The 27910-nt window shown below is 41.5% G+C and overlaps 1 protein-coding gene across 1 annotated transcript; it reads right to left on the reverse strand.

Annotated features, from left to right (window-relative positions):
- Positions 1-2811: 2811 nt before the first annotated feature.
- Nxpe2 (neurexophilin and PC-esterase domain family member 2) lies at positions 2812-27264 on the reverse strand. Its single transcript, XM_032909884.1, has 5 exons — positions 26794-27264; positions 10733-11454; positions 7854-7915; positions 5349-5564; positions 2812-4741 (listed from the first exon to the last, which is right to left on the reverse strand). The coding sequence occupies exons 1-5, from the start codon at positions 26926-26928 to the stop codon at positions 4206-4208; spliced, it is 1671 nt and encodes a 556-aa protein (XP_032765775.1). The 5' UTR covers positions 26929-27264; the 3' UTR covers positions 2812-4205.
- Between the last annotated feature and the right edge of the window lie 646 nt (positions 27265-27910).

Below are 27910 nucleotides of genomic sequence, written 5' to 3' on the forward strand. Positions count from 1 at the left end.
ATCACGCCCCTTTGAGGTCACTTCCTACTATTCAGAGCTGGAGTGTTTTCCTTGCAAATGGGTGTTGCCTTGTCAGATGCTTGCTTCCACCAGTTGAACTGCATCATGTCGCCTTGTCCACTGGTCTGTTGCCATGGTGCCCCATGCTCACTGGTTTTTATGTGGAATCATCTTCCTCCCCAAGCACAATCCTCTCTCCCTCCCCTGCGTATGGTGTGTGGTCCTTTATAATGTATTCCTAAATTCAGTTTTCTAGGAAACATTTGAAGACTTTTTAATATACACCTGCATCGGGGAAATGTCTGGATCCCTGTCTGACATTGTATCTGGATAAAGGGGACCTCCTGTGGCAAGTTTGGGGTTACTTCCTCCTCTTCTTTAAAATTTGAGAAAGATCTGTGTTCACCTCTTCAGGGCTTGGTGGTGATTCTATGGAACCACTAGCCCTAACATTTTGTTTATTGAAAAGTCTCCCTGTCTTTCCGATTATAAGTATGTATTGGAATTGTTTATTTCTTCATGATTTAATTTTAGCAGGCTGTGTATTTTCAGAAACTTCTCAACTTTTCTCAGGGTCATAGAATTTGCTGGTATCTAATTTATTTTAAATAATTGTTTTTAAAAGATTTTATTTATTTTGTGTATGAGTGTTTATATGTAGGTATGCATATATACATATTTACATATTTACATATGTATATATGCTTCATGGATGTGTCTGATGCCTACAGAGGCCAGAAGAAAGCTTCGGATCTCCTATAATGGAGTTATAGATGGTTGTGAGCTACCATGTAGGTGCTTGGATTCAAACCTGGGTCCTCTGCGTGAGCAGTCAGTGCTCTTAACCACTGAACCATCTCTCAGCCTCAGAGCTTAACTCTGTGGTCATCCTTCATGCCCTTATTTCTGTGACATCACTCCTAATGACCTCTTTTCCACTTCTAACTTTAGAACACTTTACTGTTCTTTCTCACTCCCTCTCCCCCTCTCCTTTAAAATGTTTGTGTTTATTTGTTTTACATTTTCAACAAAAGCAACTTAATTTTTTGAGTTTTCTGTCATGTTTATTCCATATGTTCCTTCTCACTGGTCTCTGTCCCAAACTATTTTCCCTTTCCTCTGCCGACGTGGGCTTCGTCTGCTCTTTGCCTCATTCTTTGGGCATGGAGTCTGCTGGCTGACTGCCACATCTTCCGCTAGGGACCTCTCTTTCACAGTTGCTTTCATTCTGCTCCGTACACTTTGACATGCTGTGGCTTCATCTTCATCCGTCTCCAGAGAGTTTTAAATCTTCCTCCTTGACCCGCTGGTTGTTTAAGAGAGCACCGTTTAACTTCTGCACGTCGCAGGATGTGTTTTCCTTCTGCTATTGATTTCTAGTTTTGTTTCACTCCACTGTGCAGAAATGGATTTGCAAAAAAGGCTTGATAATAACAGTAAAGAATATCTCTATGAATTCAAGTGGCTTTGTGCAAGTCACTATATGTTAACAGCACAGTCAATATCTACCGTAACCTAAAGCTATCGCTTCAAGGGTAGAGCACAACAAGTTATTTAGATCTCAGGATTTCTTTTAAAGGAATAAATAAAAAAGTAAATTACTTAAAAGTCAGGAGTATTCCACCAACATCTGATAGGATACATTTTTAGTCAGCGTAAAAAATGTAAACTATTACTACATCGATTGAATGATTGATTGATTGATTGATTGATGATTGATTGATTGATACAGGGTTTCCTGTAGCTTGGACTCGAACTTGCTTTGTAGCCAAGGATGACCTTAAACCCCTGAGCTCCCTGATCTTATCTCCTGAATGCTGGGATTATGTATGTGGTCACCATGGCCAGCTTGTGTGCTCACAGTAAACCAGGACCTCATGCCTGCTGGTCAAGCAACCCCCCAACTGACCCTTGGCCCCAAGCCTCACTAGACTGTGAAAAACACCCAAATATTCTAACAGAACATGAAAAGCACTATTTACAGAAAACTGCAAGCAAACAGTGCTGTAGTACAGGACCCCTTACCATATTGATTGATCCCTTGGAATGTGACCAGTGCACTGAAGAATGATTGAATTTGTAATTATAACAAGGGCATGTGACCGTGCCTATCATGCAATACAGCACGACTCAGAGAAAAAGTAGTAGTTATTCTGGGCTGACTTAAATGAGAGCATGCAGTATGTTAAGGTGAGAAATGGCGTCAGTAAAAGGCCTGTTGTGCGTGATTTAAGGAAGCGCCAGCGCCTTTGAAGAAACAGAGTAAGGAGACTGAAATTCACCACACACCAAAATTCTGGTGAAGGAACTTGAGGAGACCTTGACATGAAGATTAAAGCTTATTAAACAATCAGTGGTGCAGTGTTTGAAAGCAATGGGGTTTGCACAAAAGCTTCCTCTGGGGAGAGTGGGAACCAATGAGGAGCTCAAACCAAGAGTAGATTTTCACACACACACACAGAGGAAAAGAAACACACACATACACACACAGGAAAAGAAACACACACATACACGCACAGGATAAGAAACACACACACAGGAAAAGAAAATCAGAGAAGAGAGACAGGGAGAGGAAAGGAAAGGAAAAGAAAAAAAAGGAAAGGAAAGGACTGGACAGGACCAGACAAGACCCAGAGGACCTGAGTCCTAGCAGCTCACACCTTCCTTCAATTCCAGCTCCAGGGGATCTAGCTAACGCCTTCTTCTGCCTTCCTTGACACCTGTGTTCATATGTACACACCCACATCCACCCACCATCTCCCACACACACCCAATTAAACATAAAATAAATCTGAACAAAAGAAAACTTAATTTTTTATACTTTTATTGTGGGTTGTTTAGAGTCCAGTCCAAAGTTGTATGACCTGATCATTGCGTTAATGTTTTAACATTATAATTTTACTTTCTTTCACTCACAAATACAATCCAAACATGGGAAATATCCTTAATAAAAAAATATACCTTGAAAAGTAGATAATTATATTTTCTGTCAGGAGAAAGATTCTAGGATACTTATGAAGTTATCTGAGGTCGTTGGAGAGACTCCCGTATCATACTTCTTGTGTCACCTAGAATCAGGATCTTATAATTCTGCATCATCTCATAATGTGAAGTTGATTTTACACAATAAGTTTGTGGCCTTTGGACTGTGGCCACTGAATCACAGTGGAATCCAAGCAACAACTGGGTATCAAATCTTAAGGAATTTTGCTAAACAAGAACACACTGCTATTGTGGTCCTGTTCTAAGCATTATCTTTTTCTGAGCAGATCATTAAAGCTATGTGTTTTGGGACTGCACATGCCTTTAAAATAAAGACAGCAGTGGCTGGGAAGGATGGCTGGATGGTTAAGATCACTTGCCACACTTCCAGAGGACCAGAGTTCAGTTCCCAGCACCCACGTTGGGCAAGTCACAACCACCCATAACTCTAGAGAGGATCTGAAACCCTCTTCTTCTGGCCCCTGCAGACATCCTCAAACAACACCTGATGTTCGCTGACAGACACACTCACACATACACATAAATAATTAAATAATATTTAAAAAATAAGAAACGGACAATGAAAATTTACTATTTAAACATCAAGCTTAGAAGAAGAAACAAGCCCTTAAATCCACACCCGTCTCCACAGCCCTGAGATATACAATGCCCAAAAGGCAAAGACAAACTAAATGTTCATCAACAAATAAACCAAAAATCAAAGCACAATACATACATAGGAAGAAATTATGTTGACTCTTCATAAAGGAAGACATTCTCATACATTCAGCATAGGTGAACCTTAAAGACATTGTGCTAAGTGAAATAAGCCGGGCACGAGTTCAGTGACTTTTACTATTTCATCTACATGAGATGTTTAAAGCGGTCAAATGCAGAATGTACAGTTGCAGATGCCAAGGTCCGAGGCTCAGAGGAAGTGGTGAGTGGGTGTTTCATGGGTTCGAGATTTCTACTTGGGATGAATAAAACTGTTCAAAAACTGGATTGTCGTGATGGTGGTGTGACATAGGACTTCACTTGGCACTGCTGAGTTGTAGGGTTAAAAGTGATTTGAGTGGCGGACTGTATGGTGTGTCCATTAAACTACGATCCTGAATATTCGCTTCTTCGTATGTTAGGTTGTGTTGTCTATGCAAGTACCTATGAGATTTGAAAGAACAGAGGTAGGGAGGCTAGAGACGTTCTCTGCACTTTAAGACCCTCTAGCAAATGTAGTTTAAGAACATGCCAATCTGACTTTCAATCACGCTGTCAGGTGGGTGGACATTCTCACTGCGATATGCAATTGTCATGTCCCAAGCATCAATAATACCCACATTGAGGTCCCTGAAAACGTCCCTTATAATAAGATTCTGAATGCTTCCGTGGAAATCACTGAATAGCTCTGCATTTTCACTTATTTCTCTGATGTTTTCTGTTTTAATTATCACCTTGGTCTCGGGGCTCCGTAAGAACAGCCTCTCTATGGCCTTTTTGACATTGATGGCCCTACGGATGAAAATGTTGATGGGAAAGGGTCTGAAGTGCTGGCCAAAACTAATGACAATTGCTGTACCACTGTCTCCTGCCACCTGGTCAATTTCCCGAGGGATATAGTTGTCGTCCTTCATGGAGAACAGCTTTTGAGTAACAAAGGGATGGCCGTGCTTTTTCCACTGAACCAAAGTATGCCGTTCAGTGTCCAGAAGGATGTGAGTTTTAAAGAGTCCACTTCCATGATGATCAAAGAATTTTAAGGCTGATGGGGAAAAAATCAATAAAACTTTTAATAAAAAATAGCATAATTTTAAAAGAGCACACAATCTGTAAAACTTTGGCCTTGATGACTTCTAACTAAGGAATTGGTGCTTACACAAGGCAGTGAATTTGTATCAGCTGCCTTAGAACCTTCACAAATTTTTGAAAATTGTATTAGGATACAAGAATAGGAAAGATAGTCCTAGTGTCTATGATTAAACATCTAAAATGTAGCTTTAATTAAAACCTAAAGCCTGGGGGCTAGAGTCAGCAGTCCACCTCTAAGATCCAAGTTAGATTCCCAGCAACCACACGGTTACTTAGAACTATAACTCCAGTTCCAAGGGATCTGATGACCTCTTCTGGTTCTACAGGCACTTCATACACACGGTGTGCACAGGCAAAACATCCATGCACATAAAGGAAAAGAATACAATGTAATAAACAGTTTGTAAAAATAAAAATAGCTTAAAGTCAAAGGTCTGGCATATTAAAAGTAGTAATAAAATAAAGATCAGATGAGAGCAAGCTCTATTATTATTATTATCATTATTGTTGTTATTATTATTTAAAAATAACAGAATAGTAGTTTCAAACTAAAAACATACTTTTCACAACTCGGTTTAAGTAGTAAATCCATTGGCGCAGTGTTGAATCACCCATGAGGTAGATCAGTTTTCTTGCCAAACAATTATTTATGTATTTTATCTCCCTGAACTCATTCTGTTCACAATGTGCTGGAATCCACCTTCCTCTCAAAGTATAGCCACTGGGGAAAGGAGTCTCCATTCCAATCTGGCATTTCCTTTTCTTGCTCTCGGTCTCTAGCAACAACAACAACAACAAAAGAATCCCAGAATCAGTAATTTATTATCACAAGGCTTTTAAATATTTAAACTAGTCTCCTGATCCTCTTCTTCACCCTCTTTTTTTTTTATCCTTGTTTCCTTCTCAATGCCTGCCCTCCTTCCTTCTACAGATATTTATTTAATTAATATTAATCGTGTTCAAGGGATGAATAAAATGTTCTTGCCCAGTAACTCTTCTTGGAGCAGGGATCTGTTCTCTCTTGAGACATTACAGTGTCTCCCTGGAATGTTCCTTGTCCCCAGAGCCACTCAGGTGTGGGACAGCTAATCATATGGGAAAGAAACTGTAACCAGGGCTCAGTGGTCCAGATAAATAGTCCAGCAGTGACATTGGCCGTGGTGAAATTTCAACTCTCCTCAATCTCAAGCTCTTAACTCATGAAGACCTTAAATGCTCTTGAGAAATGAGAGACCTACACTCTTTGTGCTAAAATTGTGTTCCCTGGTTAATAATAATAATAACACTTTAAATATTTTATTGCATTTAAGACTGAACATGATATTCTCACTGTGGGTCTGTCTTCTACAGAAAAACAATGGAAGTCATGATCCGCTGTTCTCAACACTCCGCTGTTGATATAGCCCAAACTCTCTTCATCAGTCCACACTGAATGTTCCACCCAGGAAGGTGGCAACTTGAGAATCACCTGAGAAGGGGGGTCTCAACTGAGGAACACCAGAGTCATATTGGCCTGGGGGCATGTCTATGTAGAATTCCCTTGATTATTAAGTGACGTAGACAGAACCAGCCCACAGTGGGTGGCTCCATTCCCTTGAAATATGGTCCTGGATTATATAAGAGAACTAGCTGAGCAGCAGCCTGGGAGCAATCTATAATAAGCAAATGTCTCCATAGCTCCTGCTGTACCTCTTTGGCTGAGAAATGAGTTCTTTGGTCAGAGGTAATGCTCTGTAGAATATTAAGCAGGCCTCATTCCAGGTTCCTACTTGAATTTCTTCCCTGGCTTCCATCACGGACTGGAACCTAGAGGTATAAGCCAATAAACCTTCCTCTCCTAAGTTGCTTTTGTTCATGGTGGTTGTCACAGCAACAGAGGAAACTAGGGTAGGCATTTGTTACTTAAAAAGCACATTCTTATCTTTGGGGTTGAGGGAATGCATTTAAGGACTTACAGTCATCTGTACTGAACATCTATCAGCTGTGTTAGTGACTGTAATAATTATTACTGCAGGGATGATGAGAATATCAACATCAGCCTGGCATTATCTTGTTAGAAACTTCCCGACTTTGACAGAAATCACTCTAGGCAAGATGTGATGTTGTCTTTGATGACAACTCAGGAGATGAAGAACTGTCTTTCTTATAAAAAGTGGTCATGGCTAGTGGTTTCCCAAGTAGAGAAGGGTCTGTCTTCCTCACAGACTGAGCTGCAGGACCCATGGCTTATTTCTATCTATGTTCTCCACTGGGTTTAGCAGAATAATTTTTAGACAATAAGTCTTCCCTTTCTGAATTTACTAGATGCATGGGGTGGGGGTAGGGGGGTAATGAGTCCCTGTGTACCTGTTGACTGGCATAGAAGTAGTTAACTTTTCTGAAATTCACTTGGATTCTAGGGCAACAGAAACACTTTACAAACATGCTAACTTTGTACTAGCCACTACAGTCCATGTGTTAAAAAGCTGGGCCACAGAATTGCCAGTTCATAGAATCTTAAGGGGTATAGTTTAGCCGAAAGGGAAATTACAATACAGTGAAGAAGCTGTCCAATTTTTTTCTCAGCTGTTTGGAGATATTTTAGCATAGTACCAGCACCCAACTGTTGATTTTAGAGGCTAGCCCTCACATTTTGAGTAGGGGCAGCTGTAATTCCCTAGAATTTTGTTATCTTATTCATGATGAAAATTACTGTGAAAATACTTGCTGAGTGGTTAAGAGACTTTGCTTCTCCTGCAGAAGACCAGAGCTCAACTCCAGCAACCACACCATAGTTCACAGCAATCTTCTAGCTCCAAGAGATATGATGCCCCCTTGATTTCTTTCAGCATTGCACACAGATGATACATATACATACAGGCAGGTAAAACACACATGACGTAAAATAAATGGATTTTAAATTTTTTAGAAATATTTTCCAAGCAGAAAATACCATCTTTAAAACCCAGGGTATCTCATTTGTCCCAGAAAATAAGGGCTCAAAGTGTTTATATGTATGTAGAATATATATGTCTCAAAGTAAGGCACTTATTTACATTGTGGTTGGTCAGACACACTGGACTTACTGTTCTTACACGGTGAGACCGTGATGGCCAAGTTCTTCACCACTTCAACTCCTATGTTGAACCTTCAAAAAATGGGAAGATAAATTATCCTAACATCTGTCCAGATCTTTAAGAATGAGTCTCTGTTTAAGGTGAATTGAAGCACTCTTAATTTTCTGTAAATGTTGTTGTTGTTGTTGTTGTTGTTGTTGTTGTTGTACACTCAAGGCATTCTGAATATAGGTCACATTTTAGAAAATAGGTTCCCTACTAATGGTGGGGAAATCTGGAAGTCCAGGGTGTCACGTATCCTCTGTAGTCAATCAAGCAAATCTGTTTGTGCATCTGTGTATCTAGCTGGCTACCCACCCTTTAATTTTAGCTCTCAGGCATATCCAACCTGATGCTTCATGAATCCCAAGTGAGAAATGTGGCCCAGCGTATTTATAGAGCACAGTGTCACGTCACAGTGTCCCAGGGTTGGGCAATCCCGTGTGATTGTTCTATGCCAGCTATTGCCTTTCCCTTTGCCACCTGAAGAATTCAGGCCCTCCCCGAGCTTTTTCTGGGAGAATGAGTCTCCGATTGAAGAGCCTCACTCCCAGAATTTCTGACTCCACCGTTCCACATCAAATTCAAGAACTTGTTTTTTTTCACATCTCTGGTGAAGCTGAAGCTACAAGGACATTCATTACTCTGACCACAGTAACCTGGGTTATTACATTACCTTTCTGGTCCTATGCTTGAGCCCACTATCCTGTACAAAACCCTTATATGACTTTTCCTCGATGACCTACAGAATAAATACCAGCCCACATACCACATCCTATGCATATCCACCTCTCCAGATTCATCCTCACCAGCTTTTTGCTTTCCCAAGTCCTTTGGCAGTCTGCTTTGCATAGTCGAATATCTCCTTGAGAGTAGGAATGAGGTCTCTCTTGTAGGCTATAATATTCCAGACATCTAGCCTCATAACTACCACCCCCAGGCATCAGTTCTAAAAACCCAACTGGTGACTGTATTGCATGAAATCAAACTTGATTGATTAAGAATCAATTGTGACTGGAGGAAGGTGGGACTCTGGGACTGGAGGAAGGTTAGAGCTGTGGGAGAGGTAGGAACTGCAAAACCAGCTCTACAGAAACCTCCAAGAAAAGCAAAGGAGACATTTCCCAACACCAAAAGAGGATTAAGACTCCCAAGAAAGGGGCTTTCAGGACAAGTGAAAATAGTGTGTATTACAGTCTAGCATTTATTCTCCTTCATCTAACCCAGGAAAGGCTGAATATTGTTAGCTATCAAGACCTGGCCGTGTTGTCACTTTAGTTCCAAAAGCCAAATTTTAGAGTGTCAAAATTAAAATACGTGTTGGTTGTATAAGCATACTTATTATAATGTGTCTTTTTGATAATTATGCGTGTGTGCATTATTTTAGAAAAGGGCTGTAAGATTGCATATAGATTTTCCAGCCACTTGAGAGCTTTGGATTTTCTGGCATATAATCAGGAGACTAAGTCAGGATGAAGTCTACCTTAAGAGAGGGTGAGATGTGTCTAGTGAGAAATTTAACAGAAATTAAGCATAAATGACCTGCTCTCACGCAAAAGAAAAAAATTCTATATCCCTGTGATCTTTTCTTTTTTAAATTTCTGTTTGTAACTTTATTTTTTTTATTTTATTTTACATGAATGGGTGTTTTGCCTACATGTATATCTGTGCCCACGGAGGCCCTGGATCTAGAGTTCTAGATTATTGTAAGCGGCCATGTGCGTGCTGAGAATTGAACCCTCACTAAGTGCTCTTAACCACCAAGGCATCTCTCCAGCGCCATTAGCGTCATTTTTCAAATTAAAAATAAATATTTGAAAAGGCCAGTGGCCTCTTTTAGCTGACCCATAAGACAAAGCTGTAGCTCTCTTCGTGTGTTTTGGGAGGAAACCAAGAGAAGGAGAGGGAAGAGGAGAAGTAGAGTCTGGTAGAGAGGGAGGGTCAGTTGTGCCCTGCTCTCTTATGTCCCCATGTTCGAACTGGATTTGAACTTGAATTTCCAGGGCGCTGTTCAGCCCAGTTGCTCTCCTGGACATATCATAAAAACAAGTCCTTCCAACAGCAGTAGTTCTCGGGCTGTGGAGCCAAAGGCTCTTCAAAAGAGTGATCAGGAGAAGACAGCTGACCCACGGACTTGGAAAGGCAACTCGTGAAACAGATGTCCAGCTTGATTGACAGAACATGAAACAAGAAGCCTGTAAACAGGTTAGAGCCCGAGTTCCACCCTCAGAACTGTGCAGCCATAAGAATGGCTTTGAGTAAGGAAAATATATATTAACATATGTGCGTTTTAGAGACATGAGCTTTGGGGTAGAGCAAAGGTCAACAGAAACGTGGGTGGGGACAGAGAGCAGCACCTGAGACCACTCATACCGTCTAACTGAAGCCAGAGGATAGCTCAACTATGAGAGACACCAGTGACAGAAAGGCGTGAGCGAGTTCAGGAGACAGTGCTGACATACAATCTCTAAGGGTTGATGATTGGTCGGAATAAAGCATATACAAAGTAACGATCCTTTTCATTTAGTTAATAGTACATGGGACGGTATTTCATGAAAACGTTATGGGCGATACTGACTCATAAAAAAAGAAGTATGGAAATCACCATACACGGTGAGAAAGAAGATGGATATATTGTGTAAGGCTCATCACTGCTTCATGCCTCTCAGCCAACAGTGCGGGTAGTAACCCTGAATGCCACCTGAGTCACCTCTGGAGGATGGACCTAACTATAACTCAATCAAAGCTGACCTGACCGTTTGATGAGTCAGTGTTAATGGATTCAAAAGTTTGGCCAGATCCCAAGTCTACCTTCCTGTAGTCCTTAATGAATTTGAAGACATGTTTACCTCCGGAAAAGGAGCTTCTCCTTAAGGCTGAGGTAGGAGACGTCACTATTCTTGGTTGTCATGTGGGTCAGGGCCTCACAAGGAACACCTCGAAGTTTCAAGCAGTAGAAGGCCTCGTTATCTCGAGCATCCAGATATTGACACAGCTCCCCACTTGTGTTTAAGCTAAGGCCACATTCGGTGAGGACATGGGCGGTGCCATTAAGAAACTGGCCAGTGAAGATAATTCTGTCGTAACCCTGGTTCCTTGCTCTCCAGAGAGCTGACACCCCTTCACTGGGGTGCATGAGCAGGATAGACAGGGAGACTCGGCCCTCCCAGAACAGAGTGAAACTGACCAGGTAGGTGCCGTTGTTGAAGTCTGTCACCTTTCCAGAAGCTCCTGCCTTCAAGGCTGGGGAGGAAATCCTGGCTCTCAGGAAATCCCCGCCATATTCCTTCTTGTGACCAAAATAGTCCTTGGCCACCAGCAAGACGTCCAGCTGGTCTCCTATGCAGTACACACGCTGAGGGTTGAGGATGGTAGCTGTGCTGTGTTTGGCGCTGGTGGTGCTGCTATGGTTGAGGAAAGGTCTGGGCGGGATCTGCTGGTTTAGCTTGTCCAGGATTGCCATGTCTGCCTCCACTGAGGTTGGTGTGTTCTGAAGCTCTTCCGACGGCAAGAACTCCTTGAAGATGCGCCATCGTCTCAGAATGATGGGGTTTTTTAAATGAAACATAAACTGAAGTGTTGAAAAGGACACATTTACTAACAGCAGTTAAGAGAGCTTGCTTTCAATATAAATTAGTATGACCCATTTTTATGCCTTTTAGCGTGATGAAATTGCATTAGACACCAGTCCAGTTGGCTTTCTGTTGGGGAATGAGAGGAATTGATTTCCACGGAGTATGACTACTGGTGCTAGCAGACACTTCCTTTTGGAATCATTGCCTTAAAATTGTGTGTGTGTGTGTGTGTGTGTGTGTGTGTGTGTGTGTGTGTGTGTGTGTGTGTGTGTGTGTGTGTAATTTTATTTTAATATTGAATCTAAGTTTGTTTGAGTTCCCATCCTTTTATCTATCTTTTTAAAATAAAAATCATGTAAACAAATCACACAAAATCTAGAAAACAAAGCAAACATTTAAAATTATGATCTCATGTAAATTCTATTTTATAGTGCTATATATTTTATGTTCCCTATATTGCCTCTCATTTCTGTTTTTTACTACATTGTAATTATAGCAAACAAATAGTTTTAAGATTTTTTTGCAGCTATAGACTATAACAGCTTAAAGCTTGCTAAATAACTTTTGTGATCTTTGTTTTTATTGAGTTAGGCCTACCCAGATCATCAGGAAAACACTATGGACCATAGCCCTATGATATTAGACAATTGGTTGCATCTGCTAGTTATCATTTTATATAACACTTGGATATTCCTCCGTTTTTCATGGATAGAATTACCTCTTTATGATAGAGTCCTGGGGATGAAATTATCCAATCACACATTCCTGGAGTAAATGCCAACCAGTCAAACAAGATGATGTTTTGACTGCCAAGTGTGTATGTTCGTCCTCCCTTCTTTTATTTCTTCCTTCCTTCCCTTCCTTCCTTCCTTCCTTCATTCATTCCTTCCTTCCTTCCTTCCTTCCTTCCTTCCTGTGACAGGGTCTCTCTATATAGCCCTGGATATACTGGAACTCCCTAAGTAGACCAGGTTGGCCTTAAACTAACAGAGATCTGTCTGCCACTGCTTCCCAAGCGCTGCAATTAAAGGCATTAGCCATGCCCGGCTGCCACGTATGTCCAAAGGTAAGATTTTAAATTGTCACCAGCAACACATAAAACTAACCTTCATGCTACGCCTGTCTCACTGGTCCTTGTAGCAAACGAATCAGAAGGGTTATAACCAATGACCTTTTTCTAGAGTACCAAGAGAAAGATTTAATTGAATGAGCTGTTTACTTACCAGTCAATAGCTGCCACTGTCCGTATCTGAATAATGAACTAGGAAGAAGCGTAACTCTCGGTTTCAGAGCCTTTCAAGTCCCCAGATCCCCCCGCTGCCTACAGAGGCCTACATTTACCCAGTAAGTTAAATTGGTGCAAAGGATCCAGGCTCAGAAATTGGCTTGTGTTTATCCACTGAGTTTTGCTTTTTAGTTGTCTCAACATGCTAGTTCATTTGTTTTCAACTATTCTTTTTTGGCACAAAGAAATTATGTAAAAATAATTGCACGGCATTGTGTATAGAATTACGGAGCTACCCAATTGAACGAACCATACGGACTCCATCTTTGTTTGTTGATGACTTTGGGCAGCTGCATGACCAGCCAGAGAAAATCTCCCTCCCCATATCCATTAGTTAAACTATTTTGGATTAATTGTGAAGCCTTGTCAACACAACCTCTTGACGATGTAGCAAATGAAGTTAGAATTTTTCTACTGCACAAAACTGTAGTTACTATGATACCGTCGTGTTTCAAATTTATTTTTGTTTAAATACTGCTTTACTGACATATTTTTTCTTTTAAAGGTCTTTTAAATTTAAATTTTCTCCTTTTAAATTTTAGTCTTTTGTTTCTCAGTTCATATCAGCTTGTCAACGTGATAACCATTTTAACACATAGTCCTTTCAGGACTTTGGTTAATTTTTTTTTTGACATTTTAAATTAACATTATTGTATGTGTACATTGAGTAGTGGAGGTGCATGTGGAGGTCAGAGGAAAACTTCGTGGAGTCGGTCCTTTTTATACTCTCTCAAGTACCTTCCAGGAATTGAACTCAGGCCCTCTGGTTTGTGCAGCAAATGCCTTTCCCCCACTGAACTGTCTTGCCAACTGCTGTCTCTCAGCCTCTCCATTATATAGAAAATAGTGTTCTCTTCAAAAACCACTTGGTATTTTTAGAAAAATTTAATATTTGTATTTGATGCCATGAACATTCTTCTGTGATTTGTTTCTAGTTTTTTTGTTTGCTTATTTTTGGGTTATTTTGTTTTTTGTTTTTTCTGTTCCCTCAAACTTCGGTTTTCTAAATATAAAATTGTATTTTTAAATATTTTATTCTTTTGGCCATTTAGATTCAGTCATGCGTATTAAAAGGTGTATCTTGGGATCAGCAGTATGACTCAGCACATAAAGGCAATTGCTGCCCAGCCTTATGACTGAGTTCAATCTCCAGGGCCCACCATGGAAAGCTCTTACAAGCTGTCCTCTGACTCCCACAGACATGCTGTGAGGGGCACAAAGACACTAGATTCTAAAAGGCAAAAAAGTTTTAAATTCTTAAACTATTTTTTAAATTTTTAAAATTTTAAAATATATTTACCAAAATGTGTTTACTCCATTGGCTATTATAAAAAAGATAATCTGCTGTTTTAATTGATTTTAACACTGACTTAATTGACTATTGCTAATATATTACAAGAGGAAGATACAAAATGTTGTTTAAAACCGTTTCCTCAGAAATCCAAACGTACGAAAAATAACAAACATGAACCTTATAGGTGACAACTTTGCCAGTATATAAAGAGCCCATGAGTGCAAAAACTAGGTTGTGATACATTGGCCTGGGACAATTCAGAATGGTTTTATAAAGAAACAAAGATGGAGACTGATTGTTAATGCTTACTGAAGTAGCAAAAACACTTTAATGAATAATTTATTGGACTGGAGAGATGGCTCAGTGGTTAAGAGCACTGACTGCTCTTCCAGAGGTCCTGAGTTCAATTACCAGCAGCCACATGGTGGCTCACAACCATCTGTAAAGAGATCTGATGCCCTCTTCTGGTGTGTCTGAAGACAGCTACAGTGTACTTATACATAATAAATAAATATTTTAAAAATAATTTATTGTTTTTAATTGGCAAGACATGTGCGTATTTGTAATGTATAATGTAGTGTTTTGATGCATGTGTGCATTGAGATATAAGTGAATCAAGCTAATTAGCATATTCATCACCTCACATTCATCTTTTTTGTGAGAACATGGAAAATCTTTCTTAGCAATTTCAGTTACACATTGCACAGTCTATTACTGCTAGCCAGTAGCCAGTCACCCGACAGACGACTGACTCTCTGAACGGTGTTTGTGTAGATGCTTTGTACCCTGTGACCAGCATCCCTCATCTCCATTAGTTTCCATCTGTAACCCCTGCTCACAGCCATTCTCCATCGTCCATCTAAGTTCAGGATTCTAACTGCACTTTCCAGTCAAATAAGGCAGCCTGTCTCTTTCTGGATCTGGCTCATTTCACTTAGAATGTCCTCCAGTTCCACTGTGTGTGTGTGTGTGTGTGTGTGTGTGTGTGTGTGTGTGTGTGTGTGTGTACATGTATGTACATGTGAATGTACATGAGTGAATGTGTATATGGGGTGTGCATGTGTGAATGTATGTATGTGTGTGTGCATTTGTGGATGTGTGTGTGCACATATGTGCTCCTGTGAGTGTGTGTGTGTGTGTGTGTAAAGTATATAACATATACTTTTTGTCCATTGATGGACATATAGACTGATGGATAAACCTTGGCTGTCATGAAATTACTTAAAAGCAGAATTGCTCAATCACACAGTAATTCTGCTTTTAATTTTGATTGATTTATTATACTTTTAATTTTTGTGTGTGTGTGTGTGTGTGTGTGTGTGAGCACATGCATAAGCGAGAGCCCCTGGATGCCAGAAAAGGGTTTATTTCCCTTAGAGCTAGAGTTACAGGTGTGGGCCACCCAATTTGAGTGGTGGGAAACCAACTCAGATCCTTTTGCAAGAGCAGCAAGTATTCTTAACCATAATCTATCTGTCCAACCCCTATTTTAAGTTTTTAAGGAATTTTCATAACATTTACCATAATGCATAAGCTAGCTTTCATTCTCACAACAGTATGCAGGCTTCCTTTTGTGCCTCAGCCTTGCCATCACCTACCTTTAGTCTTTTGTATGATGGCTATGCTAACAGAGAAGAGGTGATGTCTCACAGGTGTAATTGACGTCTCTTGGATGATTAGCTCTGTTGAGGGCTTGTATACCTATTGGTCATTCATATTTCTTCCTCTGAAAGTTATCTATTCCAGCTCGCTATGCATTTTCTAGTAGTGTGGTTTACTTCCTTGCCACTGAGCTTGAGTTCCTTACACATATGGACCCCTGTATGCAATGTACAGCTTGCAAATGTCTTCCCATGTGGTACATTCCTTCTGCAGTCCCATTTGTCTTAGCTTTTCATATCCCTCTGGAGTCCTATACAAAAATCTTTGCCAATAACAATGACAAGAAACCACCCTTGTTTGCGTCCAGCATTCTAAAATTTCAAATCTTTGCTTCCTTTTGCATGAATTTTATGCACGATATTGAAAGGGGCCACTTATATTCCTTGCTTAGAAGTCCAGTTTTCCCAATACAATTCCTTAGACTGTCCTTCTTCCACTGTATATTCTTGGCGGTTTTGTAGTAGACAACTGGCAATAAATGCATGGATTTGTTGCTGGGCTCTCTATTCTATTTCGATGACTATCTTTTATGGTAGATTTGGAGAGCAGATGTGTAAAGCTTCTAGCTTTGCTGTTTTGGAAGGTTCAGAGATTTTAATGATACTATACAAATTTTATAGATTTTTATATTTCTATTAAAAATAGCTTTGGAATTCTGATCGATACAACATTGACTCTGTCCATGGTTTGGGGTCACATGGAAGCTTTAATGTTCTCGTCATCTCTGAACACACCCTAGTTTTCTATTCAGTGTACCTTCTTCAGTTTCTTCCATTAATGTTTTACAACATTTAGTGTGCTGGTCTTTTATCTTTGTGGTTTATTGTATCCTGAAATAAGTTACTGTTTCTCATGCATTCACGAGATTGCCGTCTTGAGTTCTTTACTGAGAATTTTTGACTCATATTCAGCCACGTTCCTGGTTGTTACATGTTGATTTATGTATTGTTTGTTTCCAAAGATCATAAGACGTATCTTTTCCATGCTCTCCAGTATGTTTGACTTAATGTAACCAATCACTATCCTCCTGTCTGTCATTTTCTCACCCTCTCTTCTACTAGGTAAATTTTTAAGAACTTGGCCCATAGTCTTCATCACTAAAGGTTCTGATGATCTCCAGATAGACCATTACTATCCATGGCTGTCAATCCTTCAGTGCCCACATCCCTTTGTGTCTAACCCCTACAGCAATCCTCCCATTGTAAATCGATTTCTATTCTCTAACCTAACGTAAAAACAACCATACACTTTCTTTACTTTTTTTCTTATTTATTTCATGTACATGGGTACACTGTCCCTGACTTCAGGCACACCAGATGCTCATTATAGGTGGCTGTGAACCACCATGTGGTGGCTGGGATTTGAACTCAGGACCTCTGGAAGAGCAGTCAGTGCTCTTAACTGCTGAGCCATCTCTCCAGTCCTCCTTTACTGTTTTGTAATTGCTTCTATTGTGTCATTGCCATAAGATTTTATATCTGTTCAAATAGCTCTATTACATTTGTTGTTTGGGAGGGAGCATTGCCACAGAACATACTTGGAGGTCAAAGAACAGCTTTGAGGTATCAGTTCTCTCCTTCCACCATGTGGGTCTTGAGAGCAAACTCACATTATCAGGCCTGGACCTTTACTGACTGAGCCATCCCACTGGCCCTCAAGTGTCTCCAATACTAAAGTAGGCAGGCCATTTGAGCAGTTTATTCTCCTATAAGTATTCTCCTGTTCTTCTGCCCATCCCCCACTCCCACAAGTCAAGCATCTTGAGAGCTCTCCCATCCCTGTTAGCACTCTCTGCCACCACTCGTGCGTTGTTATTTGACTTAGTGTTCTCTTTACACCTCATTATCAATGATGCTTCTTTCTCGTGCTACAGCTCACTTGTGGCAATGTCTCAGATTTCCCACAAACTAAACTGTCTAACACTCAATACATCTATTATTTTTAAAATCAAACATTTCTCCACAGCAGATTTGTATATTCAATCATGTGTCTAAGGAAGACCTCTGCTTAGATGACATTAAAAGACCCTAAAGGTAAACACTCAACATCTAAACACATCCTTGTCCTCTGATATTATTCCTCCTACTTTACTAATAAGCGACAGCATCGTCCATAAAGTGGTACAAACCTCATACACAGCACCTGGTTAGCTCCAAGTCTTTACCTCCCACAGTCAATTAGACCTGCCATCAATTCGTTAATTGCTAAATGAGCCAGCCCCTTTGGAAGCTATGCCTGATTAAAAGGTAATGAATGTGTACCCCTTCAAAGCCATTCTTCCTTTCCTTTCGTTTTTTCAACTAAGCCACGTTGAAAAAAACTTACAATGCAGCAGCTAAAGTCACTCTGATTTTCCTGATTCATGTGTGTGTGTGTGTGTGTGTGTGTGTATGTGCAAATATTCTGTACACATTCATGTATGCATACATATGTATGTGCAGGTACATGTGAAGGCCAGACGTTAACATCAGTTGTCTTCTTCAATTGCTCTTAACCTTATTCTTTGAAACAGGCTCTCTCTCAGAATCTGAAAAACACAGATTAAGCTACACTTGCTGGCCAGCAAGCCCCAACATCCTCCTGTCCTCTCCAGCTCTGGGATTACAAAGGGATGCTACACACATGAATGCTACACACATGGATGCTACACACATGGATGCTACTACACATGGATGCTACACACATGAATGCTACACACATGGATGCTACCACACATGGATGCTACCACACATGGATGCTACCACATCCTGCTTTGCTTTATTTTTAATGAATGTTGAGGAACCAAACACAGGCCTTCGTATTTACCTGGCAAACACTTAACAACTGAATCATCTCCCCAGCCCTCTGTCCTTTTGAGGAAGCCTTGAGCTAAGCATACCAATACGTGTTCCTTTCTGCACTTGATCTATGATCTATGATCACTTCTGCACTATGATCTAGGAAATGTGCTGCTTTCCTATAGGACTATGTTTATGGCTCCCATATAAAATCCTCATGCTTACTTTATTTAGAGAGAACATTGCTTTGCAAATAGCCAGGTACTTTCCTTATCTGCTGCAAATAACTCTTCATTTACTCTTTTTCTTTACGGCTTTGTACCCACAAACATGCAAATCCACTGCCTTTGACTACAAAATTGATGGCCAAGCTAGGATTATTTGCTTGAAGGCTTTTGCTACTCAGTTCCTGTTAGCAGAGGCCAGTGAACAATGGCACTTTATCCTAGGCAATCTTTCCTCCTTGCTAGAAGCAGATCCTGAGCCTATAAGGAAGGAAAAGCCCTGTCAGGAAGATAGATAATTCACTATCTTGGCAACTGCTACCCTTCTGGAAAATTCTTTAACTACTTTGACACTTTTGTTCAGAAGTTTCCTTGAATCAGAAAGTAGCCATTAATGTATACGTAGAGAAGGACGAGGTGGTTTGAAGCATATGTGAGGGTTATTAATAGATTTAGCAGGTTGTATCAGACAGCATTTAGGGAACTGGGGGAATTGGGAGAAAACTGTCCCGATGGGTCTGCTTAGAGACGCACAGGAAGCCTCAGAGCAGATCTAGGAAATCAAAAGGAATGTGTCTTGGCTGCTGATGGTTTCAGTCTAGGGAGACTGAACTTTGAAGACCTAAATTGAAGTCAAGGAGATTATGGTGGTTTTGTTCTGTTTGATTTTCAAGTCTAAAGATGCGAGAGGTATATACTATTACAGAAGATTCTGAAATCCTTTGACAATGGATCAAATCCAAACTTCATACCCAAGTAAAGAATTGTAAAACTTACGCTAACTAATTTCAGCCTTAATACAGCAGGACTTCCTCTTGAGAAGCCGATGCCCAAACTTGGGCATCCCTCTCTTTCTAGTAATTCCTGTGCTAAAACTAAGTTCTGCTACATACTGGCTCATCCCCAAATTCTTTTCTGCTACAAAGTCAAGAATCCTGGCTTTTTCTGAATAGAAGTCTCTAAAAAGAATTCAGCCTGTAAGAGGCGGCAGGATGAGGCCCCTGCCCCTGCCTGTGCCCCTGCCCGTGCCAAGCACTAACCCTAATGCATGGTTATGAGGTTCTTTGACTCCCTCGGAGACACTCTGCTCTGCCCTGCTCTGCTCTGCTGGGTTTCCATCTTATCATGCCTACTTTGTTTTGGTTTTCTGAAGCTCGAACTCCTGTGAGAGCTCCCCCAATCCTGTTGGGAGTAGAGGAGTGTGTATTATGAGTAATGTGTGTATTTTGACAGGGGTCAGCCTGGCCTATAGGCCAAACTAATTTGCCTGTGCTACTTAGCAAAGCCATTACCTATATAGGCTCAAGAGGGATGCCAAAGATTTCCTTGGGAGCCCAAGTATGAGTGTTTATGAATGATTAGTGTGCACAAAGACTAGCAACCACAGCTTCCTCCTCCTGAATGTTTGAAGCTTGAGAACTGGCCTACAGAGACCTCCTACCAAGCCTAGCTTTACCCCACTCCACGTCACACCTAACAAACACGCTGGGATTCCAGGGTGCAATGGTAGGGACAGCTGTAAGAGTAGTGGTAACGGAAGCAGATAGAGAAACCCACCCAATCCCAGGTTCATTGCATGGGGTCTACATGTCTGTCCTTTCTTCATTTCCCACTGCCCCAGCCAGGACCTTGGGCTGTGGCAAGACCCATTCCTAACATCATAAGCAACTCCATTGCATGCATGCTAGCTTCCCAAGACTTTGTCAAGGTGACTCACCCTGGGGTGGGGTGATAACCCAGGTGAGTGAACCACATCAAGCAGATCATTCTAGAATTCAAAACACACTAGGAATGGTTGCTTTGAGTGTAGCATTCTTCAGCCTCTCTCTTGGCCTTGAGGGCTTCCTCCAGGTGCTCCTTGCTGGTCCCGTGGGTCTTCTTCCTGGAGACCAGGTTTTCTCTCCACTTTTGGTTGCATGGTGGCCCCAAGGGAAGGTTCAGTGCCCTTTTGTCAAGGTAGTTTCTAAGTGCTTGTTTTAGAGGGACTCAAATGCTTAACAAATAGTTTATCAAAGCCTGTTCTCAAGAGAAAACGGAACTTTCTCCAAACCAGTATAGTGTTTTATGAGCTTAACTATTTATGAGCTTAACTATTTAAGATACAATGCTCTTCCCTTCTGTTTCAGCTTCCTGTGTTTTTATCAGAGTACAACGTTACTTTATTAAAAGTGTTCTCAGTTCTGAAAAAAAATGGTAAGAAAGACTAAAAGGAACCATAAAATTTAAAAAGATATATAAAAAGTTATGGCCATAAAACATATTTTTGTTTAAAAATGCATTTAGATTAAAAAAAAAAACATTTGAGGTGGTAGCCTAGTTTCCTCCTAAAGTAAAGGCTTACTTCAAAAGGAAACAGAAGAAATTAAGAACAAAACCAGAAATTCCAAGCATACTTCAGAAGGTCCAAAAAAGTCCCTCCCACACACAAAAGAAAGCTAAAATGTAAAGTATAATTATGTGTATGTGATTGAGTTGCTGTCAATAAATGCTACTTAAAACTTGCCAAGCTGGGTTTTACCCATACTTATTACAGTTCATCAGTCAGCCCACCCAGAACTGAAGAAAAGAAAAAAAAGCAGACAGTGAGAGATGCCACTCCCAACTCCTCCACTCCCCAAACACGCGTGGGCTGTACACACACACACACACACACACACACACACACACACACACACACAAACACACACACACCCTCTCACACACACACACTCACACACACCACACGCTCACACTCACACTCTCACACACTCTCACACACACACACACACTCACACACACACATACACACACACACACACACACAACAACCACACCACATACCCAAACCACACACACACACTCACAAAAACTGACACACATACACACACACACACCCCCCACACACACACACACACACACACCCCACACACACCACACACACACACACACCATACACACCCCCCACACACAACTCACACCCCACCACACATACACACACACCTCACACACACACACACAATCATACACACACTCACACACACCCACACACACCACACACACACACTCACACCCACACACTCACACACACACTCACACACACACTCCACACACACTCACACACACCCTCACTCACACACACACACACACTCACACACCCACGCACACACTCACACACTCACGCACACCCCGGCACCCTCACACACACACACACACACACACACACACACACACACACACACACACACACGGGGTGGGGGGGATCAACTTTTTTGTCATGCTTTCCAACATGGAGATTAAAATAATGACAGTCCCAAAGGCCTGCAGCAAATGATTACAGGCAAGGAAAGAATCGCAGTTCTAGCCCTGGGGAAGAGCTAAGGCCAGTAAGAACTTGTCAGTACAAAGAGAGGCCACGGAAGCAGGAAAGGAATCTAAAGGGACTGATGTTTGCCACAGCTATGAGGAGGAAACCAGAGATCTAAAAAGTAACTGTCCTCTGCCCACTGCGGAGGGTAGGAGCTCCTTGACCGATCAGTAGGATGGGAGATGGGGGCACCCTGACTGTTCAGTGGGGTGAGGGTGGGGTGTCTTGACTATTGAGTGGGGTGGAGCATCAAGTGCCTTGACCCTTCAGTGGGGTGAGGGGATGGGAGGAGCCTTGACCCCTCTGAAGGTTCAATGGGGAATGTGAGGGAGGATGTCTCGCCCTCCCAACACCACCCCCCCCATCAAAGCCCAAAGCTTCCTAAGCTCTCCTAGAAAAGCTCACTCAAGCAACTAGAGACCACCAAGGAGGCTCCTTTGGTATCTCTGGGTATGGCAGATGAAAATGCTAATTTTCTTCTCACTAATGGAGCTTGCAAAATGATAAATATAGATGTCTATACTTCAAAGCCAAAAGAGTTATTATTGTCAGCCCCAGGACTTTAGAATTGCTTTGCATGGAGTGGAAATCCCAGACGGACTCTAAAATGAAGATGCTGATGGTGAGACAGTTTCTGCTGCAGGAGCGCTCAGTGGTTTCTGAAACAGTTCCCATAGCACTTCCCCCAAATTAATTGTAAGCTCATCTTGCATAGAAACAGAAGGAGCAGATGACCCAGCAAGGATGTAGATTGACCAAACTGGCTGGTAGACTCATGTCAACACGAGTTGTTTGGACCGTATGACTCATGGCACCCTGAAACACAGGCATTAGCTGTTCTAGTCACTTGTGTTTTACGGAATTAAAATGAACACAAAGTCTATAATCTAAAAATTCATAAGGACTTGTCCGTTCTATCCCTCTAATAAGCCAGGAAGGAAAAACCAGGCCACTGTCTTCCCTTCGCCTAGGACAGCATGGGACAGAGAAAACTAGAATTTACACAAACAATCACCAGGAATGTATAAATACCGTCTGATGGTAGCTGATACTGTCTCGGGATGAACAGGGAAACTTGACGAGGCCATATTTTCATCTTCCTGGATTTGGGTTTGTTTTGTTCTGTTGTTTTAGATTGCTTGTTTTTATCTTCACTTTTTGTTTTGGGGGGTTTTGTTTTGTTTTGTTTTAACACAAGGGATCTCATTCTTAAATTCAATAAGCCAATGGCCACTCTGTAGTCTGACAGTCTCGTGAGGTAGATCTGAGTCATAACAAAAGTAGAAATGCTGTCTGTCTACAGACCTGATCCTAAATGTGACTACCGTACACTGCACAGTGTGTCAGAGGGGAAGTGAAAGGTGTGCTAATAGCAGGGCTAGCCACAAAGCTGCCTTCTGGTCTGACTCTCTGGTTTCTCTGGATTCCCTCCCTCACTTCCCATCCCCTGCAACTCTGCTCTGCTTGGAGCAAACAAAAGAGGAACTTGAGTGTCTCCTTTCTCAGGGAGAAGATGGACAGGCAAACAGATAAAAGTTCACTCTGGGCCAATACTAAATTTTCCCCATGGTTTAATTTACTGTGAAAAAGAAACTCTGTGCAAACATCTCCAGTTGAAAGAAGATCACACAGCTAACCCAACTGAACCTATTGCTTATGATATAACATTCTGATTGGGCCAACAGTACTACCCTTCCAAGAGCAGCATTGGACAGAAGCCTGGGGGCATGGGCTTCACAGTCATGCTACCAGTTTAGGCTGCATGAAATATCCTTACATCCTGAGGTAAAGGTTGAGCTCACAATAAAATACATAAATATTCAAGGACAGGTTACATCTTCTCAAAATAGTCACCTACAGAGGCAAGTCTCCACCCTATGTGCTAAAAGGTTGGGTATATGTTAAAATCTGAAGGGAGGAGGTCCCTTCTGCCTCAGATTAACACAGTTTGATAGTACCCTACTTGAGCTTACTAATAACTTAATCCCAGACTCAAGATGGAACAGGAACAAAAGGATTCACGTGAGCCCACAAACGTCTGCTTCTGCGGACTGGGGTCGTGGCTCACATAGAAGCCTTTAAGAGGTCATGTGAGTACAGCAAAGACTTCCTCTGCCCACATCGTTGCTCTGGCTCACCCCCACTCTCTCTCTCTCACTGTGTGTGTGTGTGTGTGTGTGTGTGTGTAAATCTGTAAGTGTGCGAGTGTGTGTGCATGTATGAGTGCGAGTGTGTGTGCACATCACATACAGCATGTGTAGAGAGATAAAAGATCAGTCTTGCCTGTCAGTTCTCCCTCTACCTTGTTTTGAGACAGGATCTTTTTATCGTTCACCGCTCCATACACTAGACTACCTGGCCCATGGGCTGCTAGAATTCTCCTGTCTCTGCCTCCCATATATCTCGCTGTAAAGATGGCTATTCTTGGCTGTCAACTCAACAACATCTGGAATGAACCAATGGCTAGGTACACCTGTGCGGGATTGTTTTGTCTTAATTAAATCATTTGAGGGGCTGGAGAAATGGCTCAGTGGTTAAGAGCACTGACTGCTCTTCCAGGGGTCCTGAGTTCAATTCCCAGCAACCACATGGTGGCTCACAACCATCTGTAATGGGATCCAATGCCTTGTCTGGTGTGTCTGAAGACAGTGACAGTGTACTCACATACATTAAACAAATAAATCTTTAAAAAAAAATCATTTGAAGCGGGAAGACCCATTTCTAATCTGGACCTTTGAGGTGGGAAGATACACTTTTCATCTGGATCTTTTGATCTGAGCCATACCTTCTGGTGGCAGCTTAAATAAAAGAAGTGGAAGAAGGATGCTTGTCCTCTCCCTGCTTACCCTTGCTCTGGATAGCACATCTGTTCTTTCACTGGCATTCGAGCCTTTGTCTTTGTGATTCTAGCATATACTGAAGACCAGCTCCATCCAAGCTCATAGACTGAAACTTCCATTGGTAGATTGTTGGACTGGCTGGACCACAGCCTGTAAGCCATTATAGTACATCCGATAGATAGATAGATAGATAGATAGATAGATAGATAGATAGATAGATAGATAGATAGATAGATAGATAGATAGATAGATAGATAGGGATGGATGGATGGATGGATGGGATGGATGGATAGATAGATAGATAGATAGATAGATAGATAGATAGATAGATAGATAGATAGATAGATAGTAAATTGATTCTGTAAGTTCTGTTCTCTGGCGAGCCCTAGCACACCAGGGTACTGTTTCTTTCCTTTTGTTTTGAGATAGGTTTGCTATGTGCCCAATCTGGTATCAAATTCACTGTGTAGTTAAGGCTGGTCTGGGATTTATTAAGTTGCTCAGACCTAGTTCCAAGCGCACGATCTTCTTGCCTCAGCCTTCAGAGGGCTGGAATTACGGGTGCTTTCCACGTCACTCAGTTACTACCAGGCCACACTCGGGGCAAATCCCTCTGCTTACAGAAGAGAGAGCTTCCGCCTGCTCTGAAAGACTGCGGGCACCTTCAGAGTTGTTTGTTTCCTGGGAGAAGCTTTTTGAGAAATGAGACAGGGTCACCAAATCAGTCTGACTCTTTCTTAAAATTAGCGTGGCGTAGACACAACCTATTGCAAGAATAAGCTGCACAAGCCTAGAAAGTGTTCCAGTCTGCCGTCTTCCCTTGTTGAACACCTGCCCTGGGCCCTACATTGAGCATACTCAGAAATGTTAATCTTAAACTGGGGAAATCTAAGACTGTGCCTATGTCTGCTTGGACTTCTCTGTCTAAATAAGTATAAACTCCTCAAATAAGATCCTCACACACCCATCGTTCTGAGAGAACAGTGCCTTGCCAACCACCCCAGCATTTCCTTACTTGAAACAGGTATTTCTTTCTCCACTCCTTTAAGGCCGGGTTGTATTTTTGTCTCTGTAATTGCCGAGACTTTAGCCCAAGGCATTTAGTTACAAATCCTGTCTTAAATTGGTTGACTTTTCTCCCTCCTGGTGCCTTCTCTCAGGTCATTGTTACTTCTTATCTGGGTCAGATCACTAAAAGCACCTTTCTTTACTTTCTTACTAACAAGTTACTTGTCTAGCATCTGTTATGGGTCTGACCCAGGGTTATGGCACCAAGTAAGTATATAGCAAAATCCTTGTTGTCCTGGATGTTACCATATGTTAGCAGAGATAGACCAGCAATCAATGGTTGTAATGATTTGTTAAATCCTATAGTCTGGTCATAGCAAGCGAACGGTATTGTGAAGAAGAAGCCAATTGGAGAAAGAGAAATGCAGAGGTGAGAGGGGGCTGCATCGTCAGTGTCAAGAAGACAGAAAACATCTGAGCCATCAGATGATTGGGGAGAGGAGAAATGGGGAGTCCAATCAGATAAGGTTGCAGAAAGGGAAAATGCAAGCAACACTAAGTGAACCATACAAAAGATAACAAAACTTCCATGAAGGAGGAAGGGACTGAACAGATACGGTTGGGTTACAGCTGCTGAGGCTATAGGAGGAGATAATGTTGAGGCAGATGGCAAGGCCAAGCAGTAAGGAGAGGCAGAAATCCACCTGCCATTAAAGAAACAAGAACTGCCTATGTACATATACTGTGCAAGGGAGCGGTGTCAAATAGAGACCCTTCTTATGGTGCCTTGCTAAGATGATAGGCGCTGTTAACATTTACTTTTTGTGTTTACAAACAGCAGCATTTAAGCAAAGCCGCTCTGACCCTCCCCGGGAAATTATGGAACAGGAAACAATTCTTACCTCTGTGTGGTCTTTTGAAGTCATGAAGACGACCCAGAAAACAAAGATAATTAACACCATCAGGAACAGTTTCCGAGCTGAGGCATTTGGAAGCAAAGAGAGCAGTGTCCTAGGGGTGAGGATAGGAGAAGTCATTGCAGGTTAAAGAGAAACCTGGCTCCTCTGAGAGCCTCACTGACTCGCTCCTCTGTTGTTTCAGAGTGGGCTTTCTTGGGATTTTGCCCAGTCACTATTGAAAATCAGATAGAGAGCTTCCCCTGGAGGCAGGGGACAAAACAGGTTGAGAGACTGCAGGTTTCTGACTCAGGAGAGGTTTCTGGGCTGTGCAAGATCTGGAAGCTTTTCTTGTATTCAGGACTTTGTGTGGACAGTCAGATGAAGTCAGCAATCATTTGCACAGAGGATCTCCTCCCCTGAAATTCTCCCATGATCCTGCTCATCTGGTGAGTGCCTCCCAGATGCAGTCATCAACTTCTCCTCCATTTATTCCATTTTAAAAAGCAACTTCCTTCTCCCTCAGGTTATATTTTTTTTTACGTCACAATAGCTGACCAACAATTTCTCCCAAAGAACAGCAGTTTCAGAAAAACTCAATGTTGAGTGGCCAAAGTTTGCATCTTACTATTTTTTAAATTCGGAATCTCAAAAAAGAAGAAGGAGGAGGAGGAGGAGGAAGAGGAGGAGGAGGAGGAGGAAGAGGAGGAAGAGGAGGAGGAGAAGGAGAAGGAGAAGGAGAAGGAGAAGGAGAAAGAAGGAGAAGAAGAAGAAGAAGAAGAAGAAGAAGAAGAAGAAGAAGAAGAAGAAGAAGAAGAAGAAGAAGAAGAAGAAGAAGAAGAAGAAGAAGAAGAAGAAGAAGAAGAAGAAGAAGAAAAGAAAGGAAGAAAAAAAGCAAAGAACTAAATTTCAACAAAAATTTTTTTTTCTAAAGTCACAGTGTTTGGAGGCCCTCAACTCAACACATTTCCACATACATACACATATTATACATATAGAGCTGGCATAAATCAACACCTATCCTTACTATACATGGAGCAGTAATTTTTCCTGGCTATTCTATGTGGTCCCATGCCGTTCTTTCCAACTTTAAGGTATTTTTAAGCCCATATCACATAACTTT

The sequence above is a fragment of the Rattus rattus genome, chromosome 8, assembly GCF_011064425.1.
Source record: "Rattus rattus isolate New Zealand chromosome 8, Rrattus_CSIRO_v1, whole genome shotgun sequence".
NCBI lineage: Eukaryota > Metazoa > Chordata > Mammalia > Rodentia > Muridae > Rattus > Rattus rattus.